Source organism: Scyliorhinus torazame, unplaced genomic scaffold (assembly GCF_047496885.1).
Source record: "Scyliorhinus torazame isolate Kashiwa2021f unplaced genomic scaffold, sScyTor2.1 scaffold_107, whole genome shotgun sequence".
In the NCBI taxonomy this organism is placed as follows: Eukaryota; Metazoa; Chordata; class Chondrichthyes; order Carcharhiniformes; family Scyliorhinidae; genus Scyliorhinus; species Scyliorhinus torazame.
Window position 1 is genome coordinate 136,612 of NW_027307834.1, and position 22,983 is coordinate 159,594.

At 45.1% G+C, this 22,983-nt stretch overlaps 1 protein-coding gene across 2 annotated transcripts in view; it reads right to left on the reverse strand.

The window, feature by feature from the left end:
• Window positions 1–22,983, reverse strand: part of LOC140405583 (UDP-glucose:glycoprotein glucosyltransferase 2-like) — a 401,405-nt gene that overhangs the window by 105,382 nt on the left and 273,040 nt on the right. For both annotated transcript variants that reach the window (XM_072494138.1, XM_072494139.1), the window contains exon 8: window positions 9,774–9,846. In XM_072494138.1, coding sequence (XP_072350239.1) covers window positions 9,774–9,846 — 73 coding nt within the window. The remainder of the gene's footprint in view (window positions 1–9,773; window positions 9,847–22,983) is intronic.

Consider the following 22,983-nt stretch of genomic DNA (forward strand, 5'->3'; position numbering starts at 1 on the left):
ATTAAGATTCAGCAGCCTCGTCTCCGAATCAACTGCTTCACTCTCCATCAAAGAGAACAAAGAACAATACTGCACAGGAACAGGCCCTTCGGTCCTGCTGTTGTATAAAGAGTCAAAAGTTCTGCTCCTTCTCACAAACACCTTTATTTTCCTCTAACACAACTCTGTACAAAACTCTATCTTCACCTCACATGCCCCAAAGGCCACCTGAAGATTCTTTACATATCAGTGTCAATTATTGGATACTTAACATAAATGAGACATTGAATTGGAATGTCTCTTAACCCATTCCTTAACAGTCTCCCCTTCCTTGGAGCAAAAAAAATAATTTGGTGAAAACAAAATTGCAAGAAACTCAAAAACACACGCAATTTCCCCCCTTCTTTTTTTTTCCAGTTTAGGAAGGAAAAAAAACAATGTCACAGAAACAGGCGCCCATCATTAACAATATCCAAAAGTTTCTGTGAACTAGCCCCTCTTTTCGTAAAACAGTCAGACAATTGATTGCTACTGTCAACCCATTTAAGTTTTGCTATCGCCCCTCTGTCCAACATCTGCTTCAAACTTGCAATGTCTATCCATAACCTTTTCTCATTGACACTTTTTACAGAGTGCACATTTTCCCGCTGGGAATTATTGGCAATGTAACACTCAATGGATATGTTACCCAAATCACCTAATCCCACAATTTCTGTCAATATCTGAGATATATAAAAGGCCATATCCACCGCCTCTACAGGGCTTAATGTCTCAGCAGCCAAAGTGCTTTTGACAATTCTCCTTATTTTCTTTGTTTCCCACACAAGAGGGCAACATTTACCATTGTTCCCCAAAAGGAAAATTATAAAACCTCCTGCGCTTGAAACCCCATCACATCAATTTGCATAGAACGCATCACTATAAACTATGACTTTTATTTGCCTCAGGTCACCTAAAACCGGGAAATTCAAAACACACTCCTGCATTTTTAGTTTGACCAACGCTTTATTTGCTCTTATTATGTCTTCCACTTTGGGATCCTTCATTTTTGTACTCAACTCTAAGACATCAAAACTAACATCCGGTCTAGTCTGTCTACCTAACCAATTCAGTTCCCCAATTAAACTTTGCAGTTGCTCTTTTTCCATCTTTGAAACCGCTGCGTCTTTTTGTGAAACTCGACCACGTCTAATTGCTGTTGTGCAGAGGCTCTCCAAATAAGATTGCTGACGTAAAGTTGCCCCAGCCTGACTGCCAACCCTGAATTCTTTCCTCAAACCAGAGATTACAATAGCTTCAAAATCACTAGTCCCACTCCACAAATAATTATTAACATGCATCGTAAAGATGCCAGAAAGATTTCCTTTATAGTGCCAGTAAACATTGCCGTATCTGCTTTCAACTGGCAACAGCCAAACGTTAACAAAACTGACCTTACCGAAAAATACCAGACTCTAGAAGCGACGCATCATTTAATCCTTTGTCATGTGAGAGTACCTTTAAGAAATGGGTGTTTATAAAAATATCTGTAGTGGATGTACCTTGAAGAAATGGGTGTTTATCAGTGATGTCAGAGTGTGGGTGGAGCTGGCCTGTGTCTTTTACGTTTGCTTTTGGCTGTTTGCTACAGGGTGTGTTTGGTTTCATTTTTAGATTTGGAAAAGCTGCAATCACAGCAAGATGTGTATGAATCTCTGCAAGCTTATGAATGTTCATTTGGTGATTTCAAAGTGATAACTGTTCTCGGTAGTGAAGCTAAACCTGATGTCTTTCTGTAAAGAGGGTTCTTTTTGTCTTATGGATGTTGCAAGGAAAGACTATGAGTTACTTCGAGAGTACTGTATTCTTTGGGGAATTTAGTGGTGTTGCTAGTTGTTAAGATGTTTACTGTGGGTTTATAAAGTGTTAATTGGTTTCATAAATAAACAGTGTTTTAATTGAAAAGTACTGTAGATTTCTGTTGCATCACACCTGCAGAGTAGGGCCGTGTGCTCCCCGTAACCACAATATATTAAAAGTTGTGGGTCAGGTGAACTCCATAATACACTTTAGGGTTCTCTAAACCCTGGCTCATAACATTTTTCAACTTCCAGAGTACCCCTTCTGGCTCATAACACCATATACACATTTGTTCAACTTCCAGAGTACCCCTTCTGTGTTAGCTGCCTCTTTAGGAGGACGGAGAAAAATGTCTCTCTGAAGCTGATGCCCCTGCAAAAAGGCAGCTTTTATATATATATATAGATTTGCATTCCCATGCCTTTGTGGCTAATGGAGCCAAGAAGATCTTCAAAATAACCTAACCTGCCATAGGTGAATCTACCCTTAAATACTGATCTTATAAGATTTCTTCAAATCCCCTTGCCATAAGCCTCGCCTTTGCCTTATAACTTCCATCCGGAAGAATCTTTTCCATGCAAATCCATCTGTGGGATAGAGCTGTTTGTACCCTATCCAGTACTTCCGTGTATACCCCAAATTCACTCCAACTATGCAGTTCTTGCTGTTTGGCATCTTTGATCTAATTTATTGTATAGCCATGTAAAATGGCCATCTGCAAAGGACCATGGAAATTTTGGTCAATTTGGTACACAGACAGGTAGTTTAGTACGGAGCCGCGTGTATTATTGCATAGAGTTATAAGTCTTGTGTTATTCATAAATTGTGTTTTTGAGCTAACATACCGGTTGTGTGGTCATTTGGTCAAGAAAGAAACAGCTTGTGGTTCACATAAAGGGTAAAAAGGCAACATCTATTGGCGACTCTGACGGGACCTCGATTTGGATCCCTCTGTTACTCCGAGGGATCCCACAACTTTTAATTAAATTGGGGAAAGAGAGCGAACCACAAGAGTAAGTTTCATATCGACCAAATAAACGAATTTCGGAAGTGTGCACTAACCGCATGCGTAACTAACAGGGAAGGGTAAGGTAAACTCGTCAGACTTGCATGCAAATCTAGAGAGATTGTGAACCAGAATATAGCTGTAAGCCGTTCCCGTTGTTCGATTGACTCCTTATTCCCCCCCCCCCCCCCCCCACCGTTCCAAATTTTAAGTAGAGAAGAGATGGCAGCGCAAATGATAGAGAGAATGATGAATCCACAGCAGAAACCCGAGGTGGCAGTAGTCGACAAATCAGAGCAGTGCCCAGTATGGGAGGATGTGTTGAGAAGGTACTTAAAGGGGAAAGGATGGTCGAATTTTTGTGCAAACACCAAGACAGGTCCAGGAAAGATAGGACAAACTTGGTGGGAGAATCTTTGTGAGATATATAAGCATAATGCAGTAAAGTTTAGAAACCCAATGGCAATAGTGCGCTGCTTGGCACAGTTGAGAGGCACCGAGGAGGTTGTTGAGACGCTCCGCAGACAGTTATTAGAGAAGGAAGAAGAGAATGAGGGAAACAGTAAAGAAAATGAGAACATTATTATGGAACTCCGGGAGAGGTTAGCCAAAGACAGGGAAATCGCCAATGTTAAACGTGCCCACCAGTCTTGCAGCTTCCAGACCCAGTACGACAAGGCCTATCAAGATACACAGCGCGCAGTCTTGATAAGAGTAATCTATAGTGCAGTCCTCACATTCAAACTCCGCAAATGGAAGGCAAAAGCCTCCCAGCCCCCTATATACATAGTTCGAGCCCCCCTCTTTGGAATTCAATAGAGCTCTACTAAGAATGTACAACTTACAAAAAACTGTGATAACCACTGCTAAATGGACCCTTTGAGTCCCTGTACTGATGAAATGTGATAAGGAGGAAGAATGTGGTGCTGCTGTTTAAGTTTTGTAGATTTTGTGTTGTAGATAGGTTCTTTATGTAAAAACAGCAGCATGAGTGTAGCATAGAAAGTTTAGTTAGCAACCAACCGTTTAGTATGAATTTAAGTTTAATTAATTTATATGAATTTAATTTGTATATAAAATAGCCAGTTCTAGTGAATTGTTTTAATGAATGTATGTGATTCGGTCTGAGGTAAAATTGTACAATGAAGTCGAGGACAGAGTAGAGTAGGACCTGAACTGACTGACCAGTGGCTGGCTTCATAAGGTAGACTACGGGAACAAGACTGTGATCCACCACGCTTCGCGTTCAGGATCAAGAGGACGGAGTGTAGCCATGTAAAATGGCCACCTGCAAAGGACCATGGGAATTGTGGTCAATTTGGGACACAGACAGGTACACAGCGTCTGTGTCGTGTGCAAAGAAACCAGACTTGGTTGAAACTTGCATCCATTGAGAATCAATTACCATTTTGCCCAAGACAACAGCATTCGCATTAAGGACCATCAACGATAGCAGACTAACCGGTGCCACCCCCCCCCCCCTTATTTGGAAAGGCCTATGTGCCTGGGCCAATGATAGCTAGGACCCGCCCAGCAATCGAGGTATCCGCCCCTAATTGACTAAGAACAATGAGCGTGATCGAAACTCTATCGATCCATTGGACCTGGAGTAAGGACCGCCCAAAGGGGTGCGAAAAGGACGAAGGATAAAAAGATCTGCGCACTAGAGATCGGTCTCTTTTGGGACGGGCCTGTGTACGGCCAACTGTAGCAGAACAACCAAGTTCAAGGACCCGCGATCATCCTGAAGGACGAGCCCAGCTGAGGCGAACCCAACAACTTCCAACCGACCACGTGGACCCGGATAAAGGCCTTATCTCACACAATGCCGGTCACTCGAAGTTAAGTAAAGGTCACCTTAGTTGTTAGGTGTATGGATCCGTGTGTATTATTGCATAGAGATACAAGTCTTGTGTTATTAATAAACTGTGTTTTTGAGCTAACGTACTGGTTGTGTGGTCATTTGGTCAATATAAGAAACAGCTTCTGGTTCACATAAAGGATAAAAAGGCAACAATTGGAAGCCACCAAAATCTCACGTCCATGTGGGCTCCTACTCCTAGTAGTATTTATAGTCTTACCCATGTTCCAAGACCTTGATAAAGTACGTCCCCTATCCCGCCTGGTATCTCGTTCTGTACTGCTACTGCTTGATCTTTCCCTCCTGCTGTGGGATGTTCTTTCATAGTTTTCGACCTTTTCCTGCGAACCAGTTCACTATCCGATGTACTATCTGAACTGGCATTGCGTTTCTGTGCCCTCCATTTTTGAACGTCATGTTCAATCCATTGTCTTGACACCCTCCCCTGAATGCTGTACATTCAACCAATGTTTATACTTTCCAGTGGCCTTCCCTGCTCTTCTCATAACAGTGCATCCTTCCATTGACTAGATCCTTCAGGCAAGTATGTTACTTTTGTACCAACTTTTGGCAGTTGTCCTTCCGAGAAAATGGCCTGTTCTAATTCATCAGACGTATTGTGTTCCTCTACAGAAACCCTGTCTATATCAGTTAACTGGTCTTCATAGTTCTGTAACATGTGCGTACCAGATGACCCTCGTTCCTCGTCATTTCTGTCTGCTCTGTTTAAATTTGTAACCTGTACCCATTATCATTGATAAATGTACCTTAACAGTTAGATTGCCATGTTGCAAAATAATTGTTTTGCCTGTATCCACATAGACTGGGATTATTTTCCTTGGAGCAGAGGAGACGGTTAGGGGGGGGGGGGGACATGATTGAGATATATAAAATTTTGAGATGTATAGATAGAGTAGACGGGAAAAGCATTTCCCCTTAGTATTTGAATCAATGACCAGGGTTTAATAGATTTAATATAAGCGGTTTAGAGGGGATGTGAGGAAAAATGTTTCACTTAGAGGGGAGTGGGAGTTTGGAATTCACTGTCTGAAAGGATGGTGGAGGAAGAGATGCTCATGACATTTGAGAAGCATTTAGATGTGCACTTGCAATCAAACGACATGCAAGGCTATGACGAAGTGCTGGAAAATGGGAAAAAGGGCAGCATGGTAGCTCAGTTGCTTCACAACTCCAGTATCCCAGGTTGGATACCCGGTTTGAGTCACTGTCTGTCCGGAGTCTGTACATTCTCCCCGTGCCTGTGGGTTTCCTCCTGGTGCTCTGGTTTCCTCCCACAGTCCAAAGATGTGCAGGTTAGGTGGATTGGCCATGCTAAATTGCTCTTAGTGTCCAAAAAGGTTAGATGGGGATAGGGTGGAGGTGTGAGCTTAGGTGGGGTGCTCTTTCCAAGGGCCGGTGCAGACTCGATGGGCCGAATGGCCTCTTTCTGCACTGCAGATTATATCTATCTATCTATCTATGCCTATGGTCTTCCCTGGACCTTTCCATTCATTAAAATTGTCTCCATTATACTATACTATGTCTCCTTGCTGATGAACGGTATTTGATGGCCGTACATTATGCCTTAAAGCTCTGCGAATTCTTTCAGAGACTTCTGCTTCCAAAAAAGCTTTTCTACTGCTATGAAATGCATTTAAATGCTCAGCAAAGGCAAAGCTAATTGTAGTCCCTTCCCAAGCTGGAGGCTGGTTATCCAAAATGGATGGAATTTTAGGATTTCTATCAAACACTAATTGATAGGGTCTATAGCCCCCAACCCCCTGCAATGAATTATTTGCATGTACCGCCCGTGCTAAAGCTGAATCTAACTTGCAGTTTGGTCTATCTGCCAAAATTTTCCAGAGCATGTCATCTATTACAGCATGGTTTCTTTCACACACACCATTACTAAATGGGTTGTCCGCAGCCGTATTCATAACTGTGATACTCATGTTTTCAAACATATCCCTAAACTCATCATAAGCAAATTCTCCCCCATTGTCCATAAGGAATTTCCCGGTGGGCCCATTCCTGTCCCTATCCATTTTTCCAAGATTTGATCCAGAATTGCTCTCTTTTCTTTACTTTGTACAATAGTTGATTGACTAAATCTGGTTGCTAAATCTACAAAATGCAAAATAAATATATTGTTCGCTTTATCCCAGATCTTAAGGTTCATGGGCACAATGTTGTTAAAATCCCTGGATAGGGTTACTATCGGTCATGATGGTGTCCTTCTGTACTTCCTACAAACTTCACAGCGATTACTAACCTGTTCTATCAGCTTAGTATAGTCTCCATCCCTTACCACTTCATCCTTTAGTAAATTTTTCAGGCTCCGAGGGGACGGATGCACAAATTGCCTATGCAGTTTTAATACAACAAACTTTTTATCAGCTAAAGTCCCATTTTCAACTGCCATTAACACATCCTTAACAACTGTACTTGAAATATTATTTGTCAGTAATGAAATACAATAGTGTCCCGACTGTGTAAATTGTAAGTCCACCGCCTTATCCGGTTCCATATCCAGTTTCATGTTTCTTCATCGACGGTCTGCTCAGAAGCAAAGGTATCTCACTTGATACAACGTTCGCGCTAATGAAATGATTCACTCCGGCAACATTGCAAGGGATCACCACTCTTTTCAGCGACTTCAGAGTATTATCATCCCCAAACCTGAAACTTGTGGAACTTTCAAATTCCTTTACCTTGTTACGATTTTCAGCATTCAAGGAGTCCAGGTAACATTTTAACCAGTCAATTCCACACACAGTAGATGTGCAGCCACTGTCCAATACAGCACAATTGAATGATTCTGCAACAACACCCTCATTACCGGCGTAAAACTGCTTGTTAATAGGACAATGCCTTCTTTCTGGACACTATCTTTTTCCTCTTCTGACTCTTCCGTGTCATGTGTCGCTTCAAACACTCTATAATAACGTGTTGGACAGTTGAAAGCGTAATGGTATTGAGAGTCACATCGAAAACATCGATTTATCATATCCCGGGCATTTCTGGGGTTCATCTTCCTGTTGTAGGTTCGAACTGGGTTTCTGTCTTCATAATTTCCGGGTCCCGATCTCCTTCTATAGTCTTGGAACCTGTTTGTAGCCGTACGATTGCGCCATCCTGTTAGTAGTATATCTTCCATATTCTGCCTTATTGCAGGCTGACCTATTTGGGTCATCAGAGCCATCGGAATCGAATGTTTCCCCAGAAACTTTTTTAAAGCTTGTCATCTGTTCGAATAAGGTATCCTTATCCGTAAACTGAACTCCCGTCAAAACCAGGAGCCTATCCATGTTGCTCACTCTAGCACAGTCAAGTAATTTAAAGGCCAACACAGACTGGAAATTCCAAGTTGTATTTCTGCAGCCTTTTATATCATGGATTATAATAAAATTTACAGTGCAGAAGGTGGCCATTCGGCCCATCGAGTCTGCACCGGCTCTTGGAAAGAGCACCCTACCCAAGGTCAACACCTCCACCCGATCCCCATAACCCAGTCACCGCACCCAACACTAAGGGCAATTTTGGACACTAAGGGCAATTTATCATGGCCAATCCACCTAACCTGCACATCTTTGGACTGTGGGAGGAAACCGGAGCACCCGGAGGAAACCTACGCAGACACGGGGAGAATGTGCAGACTCCGCATAGATAGTGACCGAAGCGGTAATTGAACTGGGACCATCGTGCTGTGAAGCAACAGTGCTAACCACTGTGCTACCGTGCCGTCTTGCTGGAGACACTTCCTGCACACATGCTGACCCCTGACACTGGAAATGTTCCCAACTTCTCACATAAAGCAGGTGGAGCCCACCATGGCTTTAAGCTCTCGTGCCATGACTTACCCCTTTAAATTAAACCTTTTGGAGGATAAAATCAAGTAATGTGCTTCCACAGATCTTAAATTAATGGGCGCAACTTACTGGCCTCGTTGCACCCAACTTGGTAACACAAGGCCGTTGAATCTCGTGAGAAGCCTCTCATGAGATTCGTGACACTCGAAACGTCTCGCAAGATTTAACTGAAACTCGTGAGATGTCACAATCTGGATTTTGCCCTCACTCAGCGAGGTCCAGATATGCTTATTTAAATGAGCGAATAGGTCATGAATGAGCCAGGGTCCCTTTACTGATCCGCACAAACGTGGGGTGGAAACCTGGGGTGGTCTCCCAGGCCATTGGAGACCCCCAGGCGGAACTTTGCTGCATAAGGGGCCGATTCAACTAATTTGGAACAAAGTCCCATAGCGCACATTAAGCCGTGTGTTTCTCAACTCACGTTGTATAAGGGTGAGGAGCATGCGGCCATGGCTGCACATAGCCCTGGAAGCTCTGCTTGCCGGAAATCCCCAGTGTAGAGAGAAATTGGGTCGCCATTTAAAAATGGCGTCCCAATCGTCGAGCCCCCGAAGCGACACCCGATCCCCAGCCCAAACGCACTATGGGTGGGTCCCTGTGCCCAGACACCCACTCAAGGCACCCCCGGCCCAATCGGCAGTGCGCAGAAAATGCCAGCTTGGTGCCTTGGCACTGCCCATGCCAGCTGGCAATGCCACGTTGCTAGGCAGACTGGCACCCAGGTGGCACTGTCAAGGAACTAGGCAGTGCAAGGGTACCACCCTGCCCAAAGGGCATGCAATTGGGGCCTCTGATGCCTGGGAGACTCCCACAAGTGCTGTTCCGTTTGGTCCCCATTTGTGGAGGCTAGTGCTGAATGGTTCTCACCCAAGGTCTCCGAGGTGAAGGCAATGAAACTCAAAGCCTCAGATACCTCGGGAATCTGCATCTGGAGTGTGATGGGCTGTCTCGCTCAAATATGCAGATTTGCCAAAATGAGGTCCCGCCATTTGCATCGCAATGTCTCGCAAGATCACATTGTATCTCAGGAGACGTTGCGAGCTGGGTAGGTCCCGGGGGCCAGGTCTCCAAGCTTTTATCAGCCATGCTGCGTTGCGGCGACCTGCTTTTCAGGCACTTATTGGATCGTGCCCTAATTCCATGATCAGAGGCACCATTTGTGACAATTAGTTGGAGAAATAAAGACACAGGCAGGACCAAAATAAAAATAACTTACTTTAACTTTTTAAAATGAAATCCCTGAACTTCATCGATGTCATCATCTTCTTCCAACACAGTAGTATTTGTACCTAGATTAAAATCAGATACAGTGTTCATCACATAATTATACAGTGACGTAAAATGTACAATAGCAGTGTCCAACAGAGGGTCAGGAGAGTCAGTGCTATAGTTACCCAGGAATTGGAAATTTGTTTTAATCCTTACAACTATTGGAAGTTACAGGCAGTTACTTCCTATTTGACCTCTAAAGAGAACAGGACTCCAGGCTGCAGGCTGCGCTCTCTACCATTTTACCATCAAACAGGTGGCAGCAGAAAGAACTCTGGCCCACATCAAGACTGCAAACTACTGGAACATTGGAACTTGTGTCTTCAAGACTAACTCAACACTGCAAGCCTCGCCTTGTAGAAGACACGGTTCTGGAAAGACAATCACCCTGCAACCATCAACCTCCCCTCAGAAGAAACATACCATTTGACGTTACATTCTGGACTCAGACAGGTGAAATCCTAGCTTGTATTTTATTGTGGTAAAGCCCTGAACCTCCTTCCTTTCCTTTGTACCTCTCTGTATTGTATGAGTGCGCGGATGTTTTGAAACCCCTCATGAGTGTAAAAATAAATTAGCCCTTTTTATTTTATTGAACTATTTTATTTCATGGAACATTGGAAACAGTACTGGGGAGGAGGGGACCTGTTCCGATGGGATGGTCTTCATCTGAATCATGCTGCGATCAGAGTCCTGGCGAATCACATAGCTAGGGCTGCTGTTTAAACTTTAAACTAAATAGTGTGGGGGAGGGTTCAGTTGTATGGAGAATTAGAAAATCAAAGTTAAAGGAGAAGGGAGAAGTGCAGGTTAATGACGAGGACTTTAAACTAGTTAAAGGAGCCGAGGGCTCAGGAGAGGTTAGTTTCCAGAACACACAATAGAACAGAAGGTGGCAGGAATCTAACTTCAGGCAGAGCAAAGAAGGCGACAAATATGAGAATGCAATGCTCAATGCAGGGCTGAGTATGTTGTACCTAAATGCGCGGAGTCTGCATGTTCACCCCGGGTCTGCGTGGGTTTCCTCTGGGTGCTCAGGTTTCCTCCCAGTCAAAAGATGTGCAGTTTAGCTGGATTGGCCATGCTAAATTGCTCTTAAGTGTCAAAAAAAGGTTAGGTGGGGGTACTGGGTTACAGGGATAGGGTGGAGGCATGAGCTTAAGTAGGGTGCTCTTTCCAAGGGCCGGTGCAGTCGATGGGCCTTCTGCACTGTAAATTCTATGATTCTATATACGGAACAACAAAGTAAATGAGCTTGTTGCACACACTGAAATTAGCCGGTACAATATTGTGGGCATCACAGAGACATGGCTGCAAGGAGATCAGGGCTGGGATCTGAATATCCACGGATATGTGTCCATCGAAACGACAGATAGATAAAAAGAGGGGGTGGGGTTACATTGCCAGTAAGGAATAAAATTAAACCAAAAGCAAGAAGTGATATAGGATCAGAAGGCATAGAATCTGTATGGGTAGAGTTTTTTTTTAAATCATTTTATTCGGGTATTTGTAGTTGTTATAATAACGATAACAGCAACATAAACATGGTACATAAAACAATTCCATCCCTATCCCGTTCTTCGCACCACTAACAGTAAGACAATAGCCAAGCCCCCACCCCCCCCATCCCTAGATTTCAGCCTCTGCTGACATTTTAATTTTCTCCGAGAAAGTCGACGAATGGCTGCCACCACCAGATGACCTTTCTCCTATGTCTTTTCTATTTCCTGATTTATTTTCTGCCCGACATCCTGACTATTGTGAGGGGTCTGTACATAACTCCCATCAGGGACTTTCGCAGGGCAGCATGGCAGCACATAATAATACAATAATAATGCAGGACTTCAATATGCAGGTGGACAGGGAAAATCAGGTTGGTAGTGGATGGCAAGAAAAGGAATTTTTGGAATGTCTGAGAGATTATTTTTGGAGCAGCTTGTGACAGAGCCCACGAGGGAGCAGGCAATTCTGGATTTGGTGATGTGTAATGAGGCAGACTTGATCAGGGAACTTAAGGTGAACGAAACCTGAGGGAGTAGTGACCACAATATGATGAAATTCACCCTGCAGTTTGAGAGGGAGCAGCTGGAATCAGATGTAACGGTATTACAACTAAATAAGGGTAACTACAAAGACATGTGCGGAAGAAGGATAAATATGGCAATTTTCGGGAACCTTGGATAACGAGAGATATTGTAGGCCTCGTCAAAAAGAAAAAGGAGGCATTTGTCAGGACTAAAAGGCTTGGAACAGACGAAGCCTGTGTGGAATATAAGGAAAGTAGGAAGGAACTTAAGCAAGGAGTCAGGAGGGCTAGAAGGGGTCACGTAAATAGGGTTAAGGAAAATCCCAAGGCTTTTTACATGTACATAAAAAGCAAGAGGGTAGCCAGGGAAAGAGTTGGCCCACTAAAGGATAGGCAAGGGAATCTATGTGTGGAGCCTGAGGAAATGGGCGAGGTACTAAATGAATACTTTGCATCAGTATTCACCAAAGAGAAGAAATTGGTAGATGTTGAGTCTGGAGAAGGGTGTGTAGATAGCCTGGATCACATTGAGATCCAAAAAGATGAGGTGTTGGGTGTCTTAAAAAATATTACGGTAGATAAGTCCCCAGGGCCTGATGGGATCTACCCCAGAATACTGAAGGAGGCTGGAGAGGAAATTGCTGAGGCCTTGACAGAAATCTTTGGATCCTCACTGTCTTCAGGTGATGTCCCGGAGGACTGGAGAACAGCCAATGTTGTTCCTCTGTTTAAGAAGGGTAGCAAGGATAATCCAGGGAACGACAGGCCGGTGAGCCTTACTTCAGTGGTAGGGAAATTACTGGAGAGAATTCTTCGAGACAGGATCTACTCCCATTTGGAAGCAAATGGGCGTATTAGTGAGAGGCAGCATGGTTTTGTGAAGGGGAGGTCGTGTCTCACTAACTTGATAGAGTTTTCGAGGAGGTCACTAAGATGATTGCTGCAGGTAGGGCAGTGGATGGTGTCTATATGGACTTCAGTAAGGCCTTTGACAAGGTCCCTCATGGTAGACTTGTACAAAAGGTGAAGTCACACGGGATCAGGGGTGAGCTGGCATGGTGGATACAGAACTGGCTGGGTCATAGAAGGCAGAGAGTAGCAATGGAAGGATGCTTTTCTAATTGGAGTGCTGTGACCAGTGGTGCTCCACAGGGATCAGTGCTGGGACCTTTGCTGTTTGTAGTATATATAAATGATTTGGAGAAAAATGTAACTGGTCTGATTAGTAAGTTTGCAGACGACACAAAGGTTGGTGGAATTGCGGATAGCGATGAGGACTGTCAGAGGATACAGCAGGATTTAGATTGTTTGGAGACTTGGGCTGAGAGATGGCAGATGGAGTTTAATCCGGACAAATGTGAGGTAATGCATTTTGGAAGGTCTATGCAGGTAGGGAATATACAGTGAATGGTAGAACCCTCAAGAGTATTGAAAGTCAAAGAGATCTAGGAGTACAGGTCCACAGGTCACGGAAAGGGGCAACGCAGGTGGAGAAGGTAGTCAAGAAGGCATACGGCATGCTTGCCTTCATTGGCCGGGGCATTGAGTATAAGAATTGGCAAGTCATGTTGCAGCTGTATAGAACCTTAGTTAGGCCACACTTGGAGTATGGTGTTCAATTCTGGTCGCCACACTACCAGAAGGATGTGGAGGCTTTAGAGAGGGTGCAGAAGAGATTTACCAGAATGTTGCCTGGTATGGAGGGCATTAGCTATGAGGAGCGGTTGAATAAACTCGGTTTGATCTCACTGGAACAAAGGAGGTTGAGGGGCGACCTGATAGAGGTCTACAAAATTATGAGGGGCATAGACAGAGTGGATAGTCAGAGGCTTTTCCCCGGGGTAGAGGGGTCAATTACTAGGGGGCATAGGTTTAAGGTGAGAGGGGCAAGGTTTAGAGTAGATGTACGAGGCAAGTTTTTTACGCAGAGGGTAGTGGGTGCCTGGAACTCGCTACCGGAGGAGGTGGTGGAAGCAGGGACGATAGTGACATTTAAGGGGCATCTTGACAAATACATGAATAGGATGGGAATGGAGGGATACGGACCCAGGAAGTGTAGAAGATTGTAGTTTAGTCGGGCAGCATGGTCGGCACGGGCTTGGAGGGCCGAAGGGCCTGTACCTGTGCTGTCCATTTCTTTGTTCTTTGTTCTATGAGGGAGGAGCTGGCCAGAGTTGATTGTTATTGAAGCGGCAAATTAAGAGGGCCAGGAGAGGTCATGAAAAGTCCTTGGCGAGTAGGATTAAGGTGAATCCCAAACCTTTTTATTCATATGTGAAAAGCAAGAGGGTGGCCAGGGAAAGGATTGGGCCACTTAAGGAAAGTGGGGGAATCTATGTGTTGATCCAGAGGAAATTGGCGAGGTACTAAATGAGTACTTTGCATCAGTGTTCACCAAAGAAAGGGATTTTGTGGAAGACGAATCTTGGGTAGGGTGTTTGGACAGTCTGGATCATTTTAACATCAAAAAGGTGGAGGTATTGGGTCTTTTAAAAGATATTAAGGTAGATAAATCTCCTGGACCGGATGGGATTTACCCCAGAATACTGAGGGTAGCAAGGGCGGAAATTGTGGGGTCTTGACTGACATCTTTGTATCCTCATTGGCTACAGGTGAGATCCCAGAGGACTGAAGAATAGATAATGTTTATGAAAAGTAGCAGGGCTGATCCTGGAGACTATAGGCTGGTGAGCCTCACGTTGGAGGTCGGTAAATTATTGGAGAGAATTCTCAAGGACGGGATTTATACCCATTTGGAAACAAATGGACTCATAAGCGATAGGCAGCATGGTTTTGTGAAGGGCAAGTCATGCCTCACTAATTTGACCGAGTTTTTTGAGGAGGTGACAAAGATGATTGATGAGGGGAGGGCAGTGGATGTTGTTTACAAGAACTTCAGTAAAGTCTTTGACCAGGTGCCTCATGGCAGACTGGTATAAAAGGTGAAGTCACATGGGATCAGAGCTGAGGTGGTAAGATGGATACAGAACTGGCTCGGTCACAGAAGTCAAAGGGTAGCAGTCGAAGGATGTTTTTCTGAATGAAAGATTGTCACTAGTGGTGTTCCACAAGGATTTGTGCTTGGGCCTCTGTTGTTTGTAGTGCACATAAACGATGTGGAGGAAAATGTAGCAGGTCTGATTAGTAAGTTCACGGATGACACCAAGGTTGGTAGAGTGGCAGATAGTGTTGAGGATTGTCAGAAGATACTGCAGGACATAGATAGGTTGGAGACTTGGGCAGAGAAATGGCAAATGGAGATTAATCTGGACAAAAGTGAGGTAATGCATTTTGGTAGGTCGAATATAATGGGGAAATATACCATAAATGGCAAAACTCTTAGGAATATAGAAAGTCTTAGAGTGATCTCGGCGTGCATGTCCACAGATCTTTGGAGGTGGCCACACAAGTGGGCAAGGTAGTGAAGAAAGCATACGGAATGCTTGCCTTCATTGGACGGGGCATCGAGTATAAAAGCTGGCAAGTCATGCTACGTTTGTATAGAACCATGGTAAGGATGTACATGGAATATCGTGCACAATTCTGGTCGCCACACTACCAGAAGGATGTGGAGGCTTTTGAGAGGATGTAGAGGAGGTATACCAGGATTTTGCCTGGTCTGGAGGGTGTTAGCTATGTGGAGCGGCTGAATAGACTCAGACTGTTTTCATTAGAATGACGAAGGTTGAGGGGTGACCTGATAGAGGTCTACAAGATCATGGGAGGCATGGGTAGAGTGGATGGGCAGGCACTCTTTCTCAGGGTGGAGGGGTCAGTCACTAGGGGGCATAGGTTTAAGGTCCGTGGGGCAAAGTTTAGAGGAGAGGCGCGAGGCAGGTGTTTTACGCAGAGGATGGGGAATGCCTGGAACATGTTGCCAGGGGAGGTTGTGGAAGCAGATACATTAACGGCGTTCAAAAGGCATTTTGACAAATACATGGATAGGATGGGTATAGAGGGATATGGCACAAGGAAGTGCTGAGGGTTTTATCATGACCGGTACAGGCATGGAGGGCCGAAGGGCCTGTTCCTGTTCTATCTTTCTTTCTTTGGCCTCTCAGTATCCTTTAAGTTTCAATAAGATCCTCCCTTATCCTTCTAAACTCCAACGAGTACAGACCCAGAGACCGCCTTTCGTATGACAAGTTCTTCATTCCAGGAATCATTCTTGTGAACGTCCTCTGGACCCTTTCCAAGGTCAGTACATCCTCCCTTGGATACGGGCCCAAAACTGCTCACAATACTCCAAATGGGGTCCAGCCAGAGCCTAATACAGCCTCAGAAGTACATCCCTGGTCTTGTATTCTAGCCCTCTTGACATGAATGCTAATATTGCATTTGCCTTCCTAACTGCCGACTGAACCTGCACATTAACCTTAAGAGAATCTTGAACAAGGACTCCTAAGTCCCTTTGTGCTTGTGATTTAGAAACCTTTTCCCATTTAGAAAATACTATATGTCTCTATTCTTCTTACCAAAGTGCATAGCTTCACACTTTTCCACATTGTATTCCATCTGCCACTTCTTTGCCCAATCTCCTAGCCTGTCCAAGACCTCCTGCAACTCCCCTGCTTCTTCAATATGTCCCTCTGCATATCTTTGTATCATCAGCAAACTTAGTAATAGTGCCCTCAGTTCCTTCTCCCAGATCATTCATGTATATTGTAAAATGTTGTGATCCCAACAGTGCCGCCTGAAGCACACCACTAGTCACCGGCTGCCATCCTGAAAATGACCCCTTTATCCCCATGCTCTGCCTTCTGCCGGCCAGCCAATCCTCTATCTTACCAGTATCTTACACCATGGGCTCTTAATTTATTTAACAACCTCCTATACAGCACCTTGTCAAAGGCCATCTAGAAATCTAAATGGATCACGTCTACTGGTTCTCCTTTGTCTAACTTCCTTGCTCCCTCTTCAAAACATTCTAACAGATTTGTCAGACATGACCTTGCCTTGAAAAAGCCGTGTTGACTCAGTCCTATTTTATCATGCACTTCAAGTGTTCTGCAATCTCATCTTTGGGCAGCACGGTAGCGTAGTGGTTAGCACTATGGCTTCACAGCACCAGGGTCCCAGGTTCGATTCCCGACTTGGGCCACTGTCTGTGCGGAGTCTGCACCTTCTCCCCATGTCTGCGTGGGTTTCCTCCGGGTGCTCAGGTTTCCTCCCACAAGTCCCGAAAGACGTGCTATTAGGTAATTTGGATATTCTGAATTCTACCTGTGTACCCGAACAGGCGCCGGAATGTGGCGACCAGGTGCTTTTCACAGTAACTTCACTGCAGTGTTAATGTAAGTCGACTTGTGACAATAAAGATTATTATTATAATAATGGACTGTAAAATCTGACCAAAGTCAGGCTAACTGGCCTATAATTTTCTGTCTTCTGCCTTCCTCCATTCTTAAACAAGGGTGTTACATTAGCCATTTTCCATTCCTCTGATACCCTCACTGCCTCCAGTGATTCCTGAAAGATCACCATCAATGATCCACAATCCATCCGCTCCAGGTGATGTATCCACCGGCAGACATTTCAGTTTCTCTTTAGTGATGGCCACTACACTCACCTCTGCCCCCCAATTCTCACTGGTATCCCACTGCTTCTTGGAGAGGTGGCATCATTACAAATCGGACAGTCTACACCTGGGCAGGACTGGAACCAATGTCCTAGGGGGGTTGTTTACTAGCGCTGTTGGGCAGCGACTCTTGGACAGGTACATGGACAGCAGTAAATTGAAGGGGTGTAGGTGAGGTTTATCATAGATTAGGATAAATGGTCGGCACAACATCGTAGCCAAAGGGCCTGTACTGTGCTGTACTGTTCAATTGAGGCATTTACGAGAGCATTAGATGATTATTGGAATAGAAACAATGTGTGGGGGTACAGGGAAAAGGCAGGGGAATAGCACTAAGTCATAATGCTCATCTGGAGAGCTGGTTCAAACACCATGGGCCAAATGGCCTCCTTCTACACTAGCACAATATTGGGTGGGATTTACCAGCTGTTAATGCTGGCGGAAAATTCCTTTCACGCCGGTGTACAGAAATCCAAGTGATGAGGGGAGCCGTCACCAGGAAATCCCACTGACAATGGCGGAGTCGATCGAGCATCCGCCGCCGAAAACACATGGCGGGGTGGTCAGTAAATTCTGCCCATTGTGATTCTGTGATCAGAATGCCAGTCCAACAGGAGCTTCATATTAGAGGGTGAAGTGGTAGAAAAGAGATCGAAGCTCCCCACTGCTTTCTACAATCTATAAACGAATCTCCAATGTGAGCTGAGAGAAACAACACTACGGCTGATGATAAAGGCAGATAAGCAGAATGTGCCCATTGAATATGGGATTCTTAAATGCCTCTCCTCAATATAAATTATCTCAATCACCAAGACCGGTCACCTTTCAAATGTGAGCACTGAATCAACACAATCACTTCAGTGCAGAGATGCAGTGTTCGATTGTCATTTCTGCCATCACTTAGATACGATGTTCAAAAAGCTTTTCTTCCTATTCAGTTGGATCAATGACACTATTTGACAAAAAGCAAGATAGTCTCCTGAGGTTATAGTCGACATTCCACCCTAAATCCCATCCCCATAACCCCACCTAACCTGCAACTGCCTGGACGCGAAGGGGCAATTTTATATCATGGTCAATCCACCTAATCTTTACATCTTTGGACTGTGGGAGGAAACCGGAGAATCCGGAGGAAACCCATGCAGACACATTGAGAAAGTGTAAACTGTGCACACAGTCAACCAAGGCCGGAATTGAACCCGGGTCCCTGGCGGTAACCACTGTGTCACTGATCCAAATGGTGAAGAATGACTGCTGTATTTAGCAGCATAATGGTCACTGCACTTAAAAAATGTAACTTGAAGATGATCTTTGTTTCATAAAAATAAATATTATATGAATTTTGACCTTTTTGGGCTTTCTGCAGCATTGGTAAATGTGGCAAGTATATTCAGTAGCTTCTATTTATCGAGAATGCTATGCAAAGAAAGTGAACAGCTAAACATTTTTTAAAACACTGGACTTTACTTGAAACTAGACACCCCATGAGAAATACCACCGGTGTCCCCTCTGACTATACCGTCGGGAAGTGCACCCAACTCCAGCTCCTCAAAGACCGTGTTAGGGAACTGGAACTGAAGCTGGATGAACTTCGGATCATCCGGGAGGCAGAGGGGGTGATAGAGAAGAGTTACAGGGAGGTAACCACACCCAAGGTACAGGACAAGAGTAGCTGGGTTACAGTCAGGGGAAAGAAAACAAACAGGCAGACAGTGCAGGGATCCCTCGTGGCCGTTCCCCTTCAAAACAAGTATACCGTTTTGGATGCTGTTGGGGGGGATGACCTACCGGGGGAAGGCCCTAGCGGCCAGGTCTCTGGCACTGAGTCTGGCTCTGGGGCTCAGAAGAGAAGGGGGGAGAATAGAAAAGCAATAGTAGTAGGAGATTTAATGGTTAGGGGAATAGATAGGAGATTCTGTGGTCGCGAGTGAGACTCCTGGAAGGTATGTTGCCTCCCGGGTGCCAGGGCCAGGGATGTCTCGGATCGTGTCTTCAGGATCCTTAAGGGGGAGGGAGAGCAGCCAGAAGTCGTGGTGCACATTGGTACCAACGACGTAGGTAGGAAAAGGGGTGTGGAGGTAATAAACGAGTTTAGGGAGTTAGGCTGGAAGTTAAAAGCCAGGACAGACAGAGTTGTCATCTCTGGTTTGTTGCCGGTGCCACGTGATAGCGAAACTAGGAATAGGGAGTGAGTGCAGCTGAACACGTGGATGCAGGAATGGTGTAGGAGGGAGGGCTTCAGGTATTTGGATAATTGGAGCGCATTCTGGGGAAGGTGGGACCTGTACAAGCAGGACGGGTTGCATCTGAACCAGAGGGGCACCAATATCCTGGGAGGGAGGGTTTCTAGTACTCTTCAGGAGGGTTTAAACTAATTTGGCAGGGGAATGGGAATGGGAACCTGATTTGTAGTCCAGCAACTAAGGTATTCAGGACGCCAAAGCATGTAGTGAGGGAGTGGGGAAGGGAACACTGACAAAGGAGAGTACTTGCAGGCACGGAGATGGGTTGAAGTGTGTATACTTCAACGCAAGAAGCATCAGGAACAAGGTGGGTGAACTTAAAGCATGGATCGGTACTTGGGACTACGATGTGGTGGCCATCACGGAAACTTGGATAGAAGAGGGGCAGAAATGGTTGTTGGAGGTCCCTGGTTATAGATGTTTCAGTAAGATTAGGGAGGGTGGTAAAAGAGGTGGGGGGCGGGTGGCATTGTTAATTAGAGATAGTATAACAGCTGTAGAAAGGCAGTTCGAGGAGTATCTGCCTACTGAGGTAGTATGGGTTGAAGTCAGAAATAGGAAAGGAGCAGTCACCTTGTTAGGAGTTTTCTATAGGCCCCCCAATAGTAGCAGAGATGTGGAGGAACAGATTGGGAAACAGATTTTGGAAAGGTGCAGAAGTCACAGGGTAGTAGTCATGGGTGACTTTAACTTCCCAAACATTGAGTGGAAACTCTTTAGATCAAATAGTTTGGAGGGGGTGGTGTTTGTGCAGTGTGTCCAGGAAGCTTTTCTAACACAGTATGTAGATTGTCCGACCAGAGGGGAGGCAATATTTGAATTGGTACTCGGTAATGAACCAGGGCAAGTGATAGATTTGTTAGTGGGGGAGCATTTTGGAGATAGTGACCACAATTCTGTGACTTTCACTTTAGTAATGGAGAGGGATAGGTGCGTGCAACAGGGCAAGGTTTAAAATTGGGGGAAGGGTAAATACGATGTTGTCAGACAAGAATTGAAGTGCATAAGTTGGGAACATAGGCTGTCAGGGAAGGACACAAGTGAAATGTGGAACTTGTTCAAGGAACAGGTACGACGTGACCTTTCATAGAATTTACAGTGCAGAAGGAGGCCATTCGGCCCGTCGAGTCCGCACCGGCTCTTGGAAAGAGCACCCTACCCAAGGTCAACACCCCCACCCCATCCCCTTAACCCAGTGACCCCACCCAACACTAAGGGCAATTTTTGACACTAAGGGCAATTTATCATGGCCAATCCACCTAACCTGCACATCTTTGGGAGGAAACCGGAGCACCCGGAGGAAACCCACGCACACACGGGGAGGATGTGCAGACTCCGCACAGACAGTGACCCAAGCCGGAATCGAACCTGGGACCCTGGAGCTGTGAAGCAATTGTGTTATCCACAATGCTACCGTGCTGCCCTTGATATGCATGTCCCTGTCAGGCAGGGAAGAGATGGTCGAGTGAGGGAACCATGGTTGACAAGAGAGGTTGAATGTCTTGTTAAGAGGAAAAAGGAGACTTATGTAAGTCTGAGGAAACAAGGTTCAGACAGGGCGCTGGAGGGATACAAGATAGCCAGGAGGGAACTGAAGAAAGGGATTAGGAGAGCTAAGAGAGGGCATGAACCATCATTGGCGGGTAGGATCAAGGAAAACCCCAAGGCCTTTTACACATCTGTGAGAAATATGAGAATGACTAGAGCGAGGGTAGGTCCGATCAAGGACAGTAGCGGGAGATTGTGTATTGACTCTGATGAGATAGGAGAGGTCTTGAACGGGTACTTTTCTTCTGTATTTACAAATGAGAGGGGCCATATTGTTGGAGAAGACAGTGTGAAACAGACTGGTAAGCTCGAGGAAATACTTGTTAGGAAGGAAGATGTGTTGGGCATTTTGAAAAACTTGAGGATAGACAAGTCCCCCGGGCCTGACGGGATATATCCAAGGATTCTATGGGCAGCAAGAGATGAAATTGCAGAGCCGTTGGCAATGATTTTTCCGTCCTCACTGTCAACAGGGGTGGTACCAGGGGATTGGAGAGTGGCGAATGTCGTGCCCCTGTTCAAAAAAGGGACTAGGGATAACCCTGGGAATTACAGGCCAGTTCGTCTTACTTCGGTGGTAGGCAAAGTAATGGAAAGGGTACTGAAGGATAGGATTTCTGAGCATCTGGAAAAACACTGCTTGATTAGGGATAGTCAGCACGGATTTGTATGGGGTAGGTCTTGCCTTACAAGTCTGATTGAATTCTTTGAGGAGGTGACCAAGCATGTGGATGAAGGTAAAGCAGTGGATGTAGTGTACATGGATTTTAGTAAGGCGTTTGATAAGGTTCCCCATGGTAGGCTTATGCAGAAAGAAAGGAGGCATGTGATAGTGGGAAATTTGGCCAGTTGGATAACGAACTGGCTAACCGATAGAAGTCAGAGAGTGGTGGTGGATGGCAAATATTCAGCCTGGATCCCAGTTACCAGTGGCGTACCGCAGGGATCAGTTCTGGGTCCTCTGCTGTTTGTGATTTTCATTAATGACTTGGATGAGGGAGTTGAAGGGTGGGTCAGTAAATTTGCAGACGATACGAAGATTGGTGGAGTTGTAGGTAGTGAGGAGGGCTGTTGCCGGCTGCAAAGAGACATAGATAGGATGCAGAACTGGGCTGAGAAGTGGCAGATGGAGTTTAACCCTGAAAAGTGTGAGGTTGTCCACTTTGGAAGGACAAATATGAATGTGGAATATAGGGTTAACGGTAGAGTTCTTGGCAATGTGGAGGAGCAGAGAGATCTTAGGGTCTATGTTCATACATCTTTGAAAGTTGCCACTCAAGTGGATAGAGCTGTGAAGAGGGCCTATGGTGTGCTCGCGTTAATTAACAGAGGGATTGAATTTAAGAGCCGTGAGGTGATGATGCAGCTGTACAAAACTTTGGTAAGGCCACATTTGGAGTACTGTGTACAGTTCTGGTCGCCTCATTTTAGGAAAGATGTGGAAGCTTTGGAAAAGGTGCAAAGGAGATTTACCAGGATGTTGCCTGGAATGGAGAGTAGGTCTTACGAGGAAAGGTTGAGGGTGCTAGGCCTTTTCTCATTAGAATGGAGAAGGATGAGGGGCGACTTGATAGACGTTTATAAGATGATCAGGGAAATAGATAGAGTAGACAGTCAGAGACTTTTTCCCCGGGTGGAACAAACCATTACAAGGGGACATAAATTTAAGGTGAATGGTGGAAGATATAGGGGGGATGTCAGAGGTAGGTTCTTTACCCAGAGAGTAGTGGGGGCATGGAATGCACTGCCTGTGGAAGTAGTT